Source organism: Sesamum indicum, linkage group LG16 (genome assembly GCF_000512975.1).
Source record: "Sesamum indicum cultivar Zhongzhi No. 13 linkage group LG16, S_indicum_v1.0, whole genome shotgun sequence".
Classification (NCBI taxonomy): domain Eukaryota; kingdom Viridiplantae; phylum Streptophyta; class Magnoliopsida; order Lamiales; family Pedaliaceae; genus Sesamum; species Sesamum indicum.
In genome coordinates, this window is record NC_026160.1 from 3,479,255 (window position 1) to 3,490,709 (window position 11,455).

Consider the following 11,455-nt stretch of genomic DNA (forward strand, 5'->3'; position numbering starts at 1 on the left):
AGAAAGAAGAAAGGGAGAAGAAGGGAAGACTCTCATTCCAAAATCTTTCCTCTCTTCAATCTCTTCCAGCCTTCTTCTTTAAATTCGACTGAGAAATCCCTTTATCAGAAATCGGGGAAGAACAGTTTAATCTTCAATTCCCACCCACAAGAAGAAATTGAAGAGGAAAAAATTAATTTAAAAAAAATGGGTCCGGGTTCATCTGTTAAGGGGGCAGGGAAGAAGAAGCAGAAGAAGGGGGAACAAGAACCGAATTTTCCAAGAGTTGCTGAAGCCACCCGCATTCGAATTTCTCAGATTCTTGAGCAGTTTCAGGCTTCCAAAGATGAGGGTGAGTGAAAAAACAGTCTAATTTTTTAGAAGGGAAGAAGATTGTTATTGTTATTGTTGCTATTCTTTTTTCGTTAAAGAGACGAAAACATAGGGGACATTCTTTGTCAGTGATATGTTGAAAGGTTGAATCTTTCATGGTGAAAGAAGTGGAAGAAAATGTGGGTTTTTTCGTTCTCTTTTTTGTCTGATGGAATATGTTGTATTTAGTTGGATGATGTTATGTGTATTGAAGTTGAGTTCTTGTGCTGTTTTCTAATGTTTTAACTCAGTTCTTCATTGCTCGAGCTATTAGGAGCTATTTGTATTCTTATAAGTTTGTCTATACTTCTGCCGCTGTTGATCGACCTATGCCTTAAAAGTTTTTTGCACGTTGCAAACACTATGTTCTCTAATCTTTGTTTTTTGATTCATGTTGACTTTGATTATTAATGTGACCGCTGCCCATTCCTTATTAGTTGAGGATCAGCGTCCTCAATATTTTCCCATTGATGAAGAACAATACTCAAATATGAAATGGGAATTTAACCGTTTATTTTAATTGTCTTTCCCTTAGGAATTATCTACATCTTTGTAAGTCATCCTGTTTTACTTATGAAATATGTTTTCTTCATCAATTCATTACTCGTCTCCATATTTCAACCCTTTCCATTTGAAATTTATCATGCATATATATATAGCTGCAATGTGGGTTTACGAATATACACAAATATCCAACATTATATTTGTGGAGAGTCTAAGCTTTTGGTTAGTATGCTAAATGTTCATTGGCATGGTAGCGCTTGTATCCATCTAGTTGTTTCCATTCCGAAAATGCTTGATCCATTGAGGAGTTGCTCCATACTGAAATTTCATATTCTGAATTTTGTTTACAAGGCACCTGGCGTACCCAGTTGTTACTGTCTGTTTTGGTCTAATTTCAGTGATGAATACTCTGAACATGGGCAGCTTGTCATCTTGTCTGGATACTGCCTGTGATTGGAGTTATGGTGGGAGACCTTTTTACGACCACCTGTAGATTTTATTTTCCAATAATTTTCCGAGGCTTTGTATGGCAACTTTATATGAGCATCTACTGTCTCATGCAGTAATGCTCATTCGGATTAGAATAGTTCAGCTATTACTGCACTCTGTTTGGTTTTCCATGTACGCCACTTTTCAAGACCAACTGAGATGGTTCAGACACCTTACATGAGGGCAATCAGATGCTCTGGTAGAAAATGATAGGAGTAGTATTCATGTTAAATCTAGATGTGGAGGGGGTTGTAACATTATTTAAACATGGTAAGTTGAAGGGGTTGGAACCATTCGTATCTAAAACATGGTGGGTATGGAGATGGTTGGTTTTAATTGAACATGAATATCATGCTGGCTGTGCAATGATTTTTATCTGTTATTCTTGCCATTAATGCATTACTGTAATCTCTAACCAACTAATAGTTTTTAGTAAAGACTTTCAGTAGCCTGCAAGAAATTAAGAGCATAGTTTGTGTGGTTGGATAATGGCTTAAAAATACTTTTGATATCATTAGTCCAAAACTGAAGTTGAAAATTATGCATGAAGCCTTCTATAATAGATACTTAAGAAAACTACCAGTTTTTCTTTTGGGTAATGCTCTACAAGCCAGTTTCTGGTGTTTCCATGAACTTTATAGATGCACAAAACTATATGCATAATGTAACATCTTATGAGGGAGTAGGATTTATCTGCAAATATTTTCATTTTGCAGTGTACAAATTTGAAGAAAACCTGTCAAATTATGATCGAGCAGTAGTGCATGTGATATGCAGGAAAATGGGCATGAAATCAAAAAGCTCTGGGTAAGCTATGAGTAGGATGAAGTTAATATGAACTAGTCCTCTTCAATTATATGAGCTGCACTTTTTTTCTCCCCCTAATTAATGACATCTTGTAGGCGGGGGAAGCAACGTTGTGTGTCTGTTTATAAGATCCAAAAGCAAGTAGGTTCAGGAAAAGGGAAGGGAAGTTCTTTTAAATTTTCTGAAGAAGCAAAGGCTGCTTTACAAGATTTGTTTTCTCAGTATCCCCCTGAGGATGTGGACATGACTGAGAATAAACTTGGAGAAAGTAGTGGGAATGATAAAGTAGGACCAAGGAAAGATGATATGTTCTGGAGACCGGTAATGACCAAGCCTGAAATTGAAAAAAAGGTAGAATCACTTGCTTCCAGAATAGAGAGGGACGCAAACTTAAAACAGGTTATTGCCTCTTTTCATTTCGGAATCCAGTCTTTTCGTACTCTTATTACATATATGTGCGTCATGTTTTAACTGTGACAATTATAACGAGTAATTATGGCCACATTACGCAGATCACATCGCAGAGGTCCAAGCTTCCAATTTCATCTTTCAAGGATGCTATTACATCCACGATAGAGTCTAATCAGGTTGCCCACATGTAGTTTTGCATTATAGACAGATGTTGTATTTGCATTGCTATGAAGTCTGAATTCCGATCATAAATCCCATGATTATAACTATCAAGTTCAAAACAATGAAATAGTTGGATATCTTTTGATAAAAGACTCCTAAAACTAGAGAAGAAAGACTTGTTTTTTACTTCACTTATAAGCTTGATAACCTGTCGTTTCAGCAGACTGATTTAGCTCATCTTTTTTTTTTTTTTTTTCTTTTTCCTTCCTTTCTGTTGGGTGTTATATTGCCATGGTGTAATCTGAAATTGAATACCTCACTTTGTTTATTTGTTATGTTTCATGCTTGTTTTATCTTGCCAAAACAGGTTGTGCTCATATGTGGTGAAACTGGATGTGGGAAAACAACACAGGTGACTATTTTCTCCGCTCTTATATCTTTTGATAAAAGACTCCTAAAACTAGAGAAGAAAGACTTGTTTTTTACTTCACTTATAAGCTTGATAACCTGTCGTTTCAGCAGACTGATTTAGCTCATCTTTTTTTTTTTTTTTTCTTTTTTCCTTCCTTTCTGTTGGGTGTTATATTGCCATGGTGTAATCTGAAATTGAATACCTCACTTTGTTTATTTGTTATAATTCATGCTTGTTTTATCTTGCCAAAACAGGTTGTGCTCATATGTGGTGAAACTGGATGTGGGAAAACAACACAGGTGACTATTTTCTCCGCTCTTTGCTGTTTTCTTCTTTTATGTCTTATTCTGTCACCAAAAAGACAATGGTTTATCAACTACTAGTGCCAGTCATACTATAATTTGGTGGTTTATTGTTTTCTTGATTTTTTTCTTTATCTGTTGTGTCTATGTGTCTGTTGATTATTATACATGCAGAACCAAATCCTATGTATGCTGATTTTTCAGTTTTTGAGTGGAAAGATGTATAGAAAATGCTTTTGGTAGTTGATGATGTTGTTCTTTGGTATTGAATCATTGCACTTTTGTTTGAATGAAACTGATAGTTTTATTTTCTCATTGATTTACGGTTGATGGTCATATCTTATCAATGCATTATTAGAAGAATATTTTTTAAATAGTGATTGAGGTGAGAAGATGGTAAAAGTATTCAGTGAAAACATGTAAAATAAAAAATGTTTTCATGTTGTCAAGCAGATCGAAAATGAGAATAATGAAAATGAAAACAAATAAGGCATTAGTCTCTATATGTTAATTCAAGGTTAAGTGATAAAATTAGTTGAGTGCATGAAATTTATTGAACTCGTTTGGACGTAGAATAAGAGAGAGTGCAAACTGGGACTAAGTATAAACCTTTTATTAGGTTATAGAATTTTTCAAAGGGAAACTGTGTTTGAGATCATGCGAGGATACTCATAAGAGAAGTATCATATGTTTTTTACAATAAAATTCCTCTTATGCACTCTAACAATGTCCCTGAAGCCCTTTTCCTGTCTGAAATGGAATCATAACTATAAATGATTCTCTTGTGTTGTGTGTCTATCGGGTCAAGCAGAAGCACTGCATTGGATATGAAATTGATTTGACTTTCTTGGTCCTAGTGATTGATAAAACAGAATAATTCAATCCATGGTCCTAGATGATTTAGCTGAAGATAGAGTTGTTGCTTTATTTCCAGGTTCCAAGTTCCAAGTTCCAACTCTAGTCAACTAGGAAAGAACATTGCAATTGAAAATTTTATTTGTTGCTTTTGAGACTTGAATATATTTTAGTGACCCATTTCTAAAATTGGGTTATCCAACCATAGAAAAATTAAATAATCTTGTAAGTAATTGTTTATTTTGTATAATTATTTTATGTTCAACAATATACAATAGTTTTAGATCGTGTTTTGAAAGAAATATTTTCTTGGTGATAATTCTTATATTGTAAGATTTCTGGAAAGCCATGTGGTAATATCTTACCTTGAACCCATCGGAAAGTTTTGTGGCTTATCCGCATCTGAATTGCTGCATCATATCTTTTAGTTTAATCATGTTTCTTTAAAGGTTACATCTGGATTTTATCTTCAATTGAATAATTCAGGTCCCACAGTTTCTTCTGGATCATGCATGGAGTAAAGGAGAGACATGCAAAATAGTCTGTACTCAACCACGTCGAATATCTGCCACATCAGGTGGTGTAACCTGTCTATGTTTTGGATACGTGGATTTATACTTGTTTCATCTTGTTTGTTGATTTTTTAATGTGAGTGCATGTCTATTTCCCAATGCAGTGGCTGAAAGAATTGCTTCAGAGAGAGGTGAAGATATTGGGGATTCTGTTGGATATAAGGTACTACTGAACAAATTTTAAAGTGGTAGTCACCTCTAAAGATTGTCCGGCAACTCTTAATTTCTGACATTTCTAGGTCTTCTATCTTGTTTTGAAATAAATCTAATATCATTGAAAACATGTATTCTGTAGTACTATAAAGCTCCAGATGTAGGAGTCTTCCTCCTACAAATCTCCAGAATGACCAGTTAAATTTTATGACCTACTTAAGAGGCACAATAAAACTGAACTTTTGCCCTGTGTACAGCATCTTCACATGTACCAATCATGTAATATGCGTAAGTGTTTTATTTTAACAGTACATAGTGCAGCAGGAGCCTGCCATGTGATAAATGATAATAGGTGACTCCCAGTAAGCTTCTGAATAAAATTGATATAACATCAACAAGAGAAAGGGATATTCCCACAATTGTCTTCTATATTTCTGGATTGGACCCAGGTGCACTACATGTTTGGATCTTAGTCAATTTCTGATGATAATATCTGACCAGATGTTTTGACAAACTGATTTCACTTGAAGTTTGATAGGATTGGATCTTCCGAATATGGCAAATAGTCTGTCAAAATATTTAGTTGCAGTTCTTGGTTTTTGTGGTTAGCAGTGGCTTTTGCGTTATTGCGGCTTACATTGTTAAACTAAGTTGGATGAGCTAACAATGCATCTGACAGTTCAAAAGTAGTTAGACATGTCCTATGTACAGGTGCTGCAGTAGTTCAATATTCTAGCTGAAGGCTTAATGCTTAAGGAGGTCCAGTCCTTATGATTGCAAAACAAATATATGCTTGATTATAATACTTTATTTACTGTCGTGGCCGTCAATCCAAGAATCTTCAGCTTTGGGGTAGTATATAGGATAAAACTAACTTTCTTTCTAATTAGTAGATACTAAAGAGCATAAGCGTCTTTACCTGACATCAGGAAATACGCTAGTTGATTCAGGAAGATGATAGTGGTGAATATGGCAAATGTGACCCTATATGCATCAGGATGACCAGTGCTATATTTATCACTGGTATCATATACTAGTTGCCGTTTTATAATGACTTTATCTGCTTTATTGAAAATGCTAGATTCGGCTTGAGAGCAAAGGCGGGAGGCATTCATCTCTTGTCTTCTGTACCAATGGGGTTTTGTTGAGAGTTCTGGTTAATAGAGGAAGTGGTCAAAAGAAGAAAAAGGCTCCAAAAAAGACGCTAAATGTTGGCTCTGACATAACCCACATAATTGTGGTATTATTCTCTTTCTCGCACATTTATATATGACTTCAACAATTTCATTTAGTATCTGCTATCTGGTGATTGTTCGTTACTATATGTTAAATGGGAATCAAACCATTTCTTTTTCCTATTGACTCTCTATGACAGCTTTGTCGCCTTAAAACATTTTCATTTTGGCTTCAATTCTGGCAGTGGCTGCATATTGTACTTTGATTTTTGTTGCTGTTAGTTGAGCTCAGTTTTGTTCAAAGAATTTCGGTCACCTATAAACTACTAGGATGAGAAGCTTGGTTGGTGATGAAAAGAAAAGGAGACATTGTAGCCTGCTTATTTCTTTAGTGCGTCTCAATATGATCAGACTATTTTGAAGAACTTTTCTTGGTTGTATGCTAGTGAGGTGACAGCTCTTGACTGCTTTCATCTCTGATAAAAGAAAAAGGGATATTCTTGCTTGCTTATTTCTTTGGTGTGCTCCTTTTTGTGTTTTGACATCTGTGTGTTGGACTCAATACTTTCTGAAAGTTCTTGTAATTGTGTACTTGTTTTTGCTGTGTCTATTCATGTTTTGTACTTCTTTTCAAGGTGAAAAAGGCTTACCCAATCTATTCAGCCCATATATTTCTTATATCTTTTCCCAACAGAGTCTGTACCTGACAAACTTGTTTTGACTATTAGGATGAAATTCATGAAAGGGATCGCTTCTCTGATTTCATGCTTGCGATAATCAGGTGCGGTGCTTATGATGAAATTTTCTGGTTATGTGGATCACAAACTTGTACTTTTTCGCGCAATGAGGTTCTTGTGATTTATCTTTGTATCAACCTTATGTAGCAATGACTGACCTTGTTTATTAACCAATGTTTTTAAAGCATTTAAATGTGATCTTTTAATATGCATCTAGCTGATAATTTGTCTGCATATTTATTATATAATATGTAATTTGTATGTGATATCTACATTTTGATTACTACATCTAGTATTACTGCTAATTCCATTACTGTTCTCTCCAGAGACATGCTTCCTTCATATCCTCATTTGCGTCTGGTTAGTATCGTCCTAACATTATTAGGTCAAAAATCTGCCATTTTTATATACCTTCCAATATTTTCAGATGTTTCTTGGACTCTTAAGTTTGATGGACATTTCAACTTGAACAGGTATTAATGAGTGCCACGATTGATGCAGAGAGATTTTCACAGTATTTTGGTGGCTGCCCAGTCATTCAAGTACCAGGCTTTACTTATCCTGTGAGTTCCTTCTTCCCATTTATATGGTGCTGATAGCTCCCTTATTGACTTAATATGCCATTTCTAATACACTAGATTTTCAGGTAAAAACTTTCTACTTGGAGGATGTGCTATCTATGGTCAGATCAAATGAGAAGAATAACCTTACATGGAAGAAACATGATGAGGTCATCAATGGTTCTTTCTTAACTGAGGAAAGCCAAGTTGCTCTTGATGAGGCTATTGACTTGGCTTTATCAAATGATGAGTTTGATCCTCTTCTTGAGTTAATATCTTCTAAAGGAGATCCAAAGGTTTTCAATTACCAGCACTCTAAAACTGGAATAACACCACTGATGGTATTTGCTGGTAAAGGAAGAGTTGGCGATATTTGCATGCTTCTCTCGCTTGGTGTAGACTGCCATTTACGATGTGGTGCAGGAAAGACTGCTTTTGATTACGCTGAACAAGCCAATCATGCGGAAGCTGCTGAAGTTATTAAAAAGCGAATGGGGAAAACGGTTACGTCCTCTGTCGAGGAGCAAAACTTACTTGATAAATACCTGTCAAATGTTGACCCTCAACTAATTGATTGTGTGCTTATTGAACAACTACTGAAGAGAATATGTAATGACTCGAAGAATGAAGCTGTTCTTGTTTTCCTTCCGGGTTGGGATGATATAAATAGAACAAGAGAGAGATTACTAGCTAATCCTTTCTTCAAGGATCCATCTAAGTTTCTAATTATTCCTCTTCATTCTATGGTCCCGTTACAGGAGCAAAAGAAAGTTTTCAAGCGCCCTCCTCCTCGATGCCGTAAAATTGTTCTTTCAACTAATATTGCTGAGACTTCTGTTACGATCGATGATGTTGTGTATGTTATAGACAGTGGACGAATGAAAGAGAAAAGTTATGACCCATATAACAATGTGTCAACTCTTCATTCTTCTTGGATTTCAAAAGCAAGTGCAAAGCAAAGAGAAGGTCGTGCTGGACGGTGCCAACCAGGTATTTGTTATCATCTTTATTCAAAACTTCGGGCTGCTTCACTGCCAGATTTCCAAGTTCCTGAGATTAAGAGGATGCCGATAGAAGAGCTATGTTTGCAGGTATGCAACTCATCCATGTTTCCGGGACTAGAAAATATTAGTTCACGATCAGATTCCATGTAGTTTCTCCAATAAATCACTGCTCTAATTTTTTCCAAATCCTGTAATGCTGCTTTTGTTTCCCTCTACAGGTCAAGCTCATTGATCCATCTTGCAACATTGGAGAATTTTTGCAGAAGACGTTGGACCCACCTGTTTATGAGACAATACGTAATGCGATCATCGTTCTTCAAGATATCGGGGCACTGACGCTCGATGAGAAACTTACGGAACTTGGAGAGAAGCTTGGGTCTCTGCCTGTTCATCCACTAACAAGCAAGATGCTATTTCTTGCAATATTGTTGAACTGTCTCGATCCGGCGCTGACTTTAGCTTGTGCTTCTGACCATAAAAATCCATTCATTTTACCCATGCAGCCTAATGAAAAGAAGAGAGCCCAAGCTGCGAAAGCAGAGCTGGCTTCATTATATGGTGGAAACGGCCACCAGTTAGCTATAATAGCTGCCTTCGAGTGTTGGAGAGCGGCAAAGGAAAAAGGTGAAGAAGCCCGTTTTTGTTCTCAGTACTTCTTATCTTCAGGCACGATGCGGATGCTATCAGCGATGCGAAAGCAACTGGAGGCTGAACTAAAGAGGAATGGTTTTATACCAGAAAATGCATCTCGTTGTAGCCTGAATGCACACGATCCAGGCATACTCCATGCTGTGGTTGTTGCTGGTCTGTATCCAATGGTCGGGAGAGTGATTCCACATGGTAAGGGGTCCCTTGTAGAGACTGTAGATGGAAATAAGGTCAGGCTGCACACATATTCAACCAATGCCAAGCTATCAAATAAGAAACATAGTTTTGAACCTTTGATTGTATTTGATGAGATAACCCGTGGAGATGGGGGACTTTATGTTAGAAACTGTAGTCTTATAGGTGCACTCCCATTGTTGTTGTTGGCAACGGATATTGTAGTGGCTCCAGCAAGTGAAAATAATGATGATAGTGATGAAAGTGAGTATGAAGATGGTGATGCTGATGACGGTAGTGATGAAGATAAAACAGAGAGTTATAAATTGTCCAACCTCCAACGTGGTGAGAAAATTATGTCCTCGCCCGAAAATATTGTTAAAGTCTTTGTTGATCGTTGGCTTCCCTTTGAGTCCACAGCTCTTGATGTTGCTCAAATCTACTGCCTGAGGGAGAGACTTTCTGCTGCAATTTTCTTCAAAGTAATTATTATATTCTTGCAACTCTCACTAAAACTCTGCTTTGTTGGCAAGGAATCTTCAGACGCACTTTTTGTGATTTATAAAACAATTTCTTGACTATTTGTCTGTTTTTGCAGGTAACAAATCCACAGAGAGTTCTCCCGAAACATCTTGCGGCTTCTCTCCATGCAATTGCCTGTATCCTATCGTACGATGGTATGTCCGGGATTCCGTTGCCATCTGAACCCGTTGACTCGCTTGCTACAATGGTTAGTGCTGCCAACATTAGTCAGCAGGCTAATAACGGGAACAAAATGGTTGTAGATCAGCCATCTAAAAACTATCTCAAGTCACTGATACGCCACAGGCTTCAGGTCTTGGCTTTAGAACATCAAAGAGGTAGAGCACCACCAACTAATGTGATCACTCGCCCGAACAACACATCTCACCATCACAGACAAGCTCCTGTTCCTACAGTCGGCATGAGTCAAGATCAGAAGCCCGGATCACAAAGTGCCACTGTAACTGCATCACAAAGTGCAACTGTAACTGCACATGGATCCCCCATGCACGAAACGAGCACTCCAAATGGAAACTTCTCTAAGCGCCAACGTGGAAATGGACTCAAATGACGTGTGGAACCAGATGGGCTTCTGACTGAAGGTGGGTTCTTCCATAGGGCACCAAGAAATGGTAGGAAACACGTAGAGTTACGTCAAGGTATGCAGAATTTAGCCATGTATTTTACAGTGACGAGGCTTAATTTTTTTGCCGAAAGTGTAGACTGTCTTTGCATGTTATAGTTGATCTCGTCATGTTATGAATTTAGATCCTTATTTGGTCTTTAGCGCTACTATGATACATAGGGGGCAGTGATGTTACTCCACTGCATACATAGTTTATCAGGATCTATTTAGTCAATCTGAACACCACATCTGCTGTTCATTAACTTCATTTCATTTCAGTAAAATGGGTTCAGTTTCAACTGAAAACTATACACTTAGTTCACTACTTGCTTTTACGTTTTGTCATGCACGTGAGCACTATGATCCTTACGCATTGATATACCGAGTAAAGATATAGAGCAGGTATGTTCGATCTTTGAAATTGCCCATCCATGTAAAATATTGTCTTGTTCTTCAAGATTAAGGGTTACGGCTAAGTTCCCGCTGAGATTATGGGTACGAATCATACATGAACTGACTATACCGGTAGTAATCTGAAGTAGTGATGCAATTATGTATATGGCATATTCAACATTTTGAGACAAAGAATTGCTATATCTGCTTTGAGAACAAGACTCTAGTGTTGTTGAATAGCATTAGCACAGAGCATGACAATTAACACTCTGAAGTCCCAAAGTAGTCAGTAGGCCATGGTTCATGGGGCTTGAGATGGACTTGATTTCTTTACAGTGTTGGCAGTAATATGATCTGAATCACATACTCTTTCTATTCCAATTTGTGATGTTTATTTTGATTGAAAATACAAATTTTAGATGAAAGAGTTTCAAACATTTGCTTTGCAGTTTTTATTTGTATTTAATTAAAATGAAAATGGTAAAATAAATTAATTTTGTGGAATGATATTGACCACTTCTGCTATTCTATTTTTATCCAACTGTGGATGGGAGAGGGGGACCATAAAATTAGTCCATATGTGAATAATTACTAGGATG

The 11,455-nt window shown here is 36.8% G+C and overlaps 1 protein-coding gene across 1 annotated transcript; it reads left to right on the forward strand.

Moving 5' to 3' along the window:
* On the forward strand, positions 8 to 10,772 carry LOC105178669 (DExH-box ATP-dependent RNA helicase DExH6). The gene is made up of 14 exons (XM_011102198.2): positions 8 to 331; positions 2,061 to 2,151; positions 2,247 to 2,550; positions 2,664 to 2,738; positions 3,092 to 3,136; positions 4,780 to 4,870; positions 4,970 to 5,028; positions 6,100 to 6,258; positions 6,922 to 6,974; positions 7,257 to 7,290; positions 7,404 to 7,493; positions 7,577 to 8,581; positions 8,713 to 9,798; positions 9,915 to 10,772. The coding sequence occupies exons 1-14, from the start codon at positions 187 to 189 to the stop codon at positions 10,407 to 10,409; spliced, it is 3,732 nt and encodes a 1,243-aa protein (XP_011100500.1). The 5' UTR covers positions 8 to 186; the 3' UTR covers positions 10,410 to 10,772.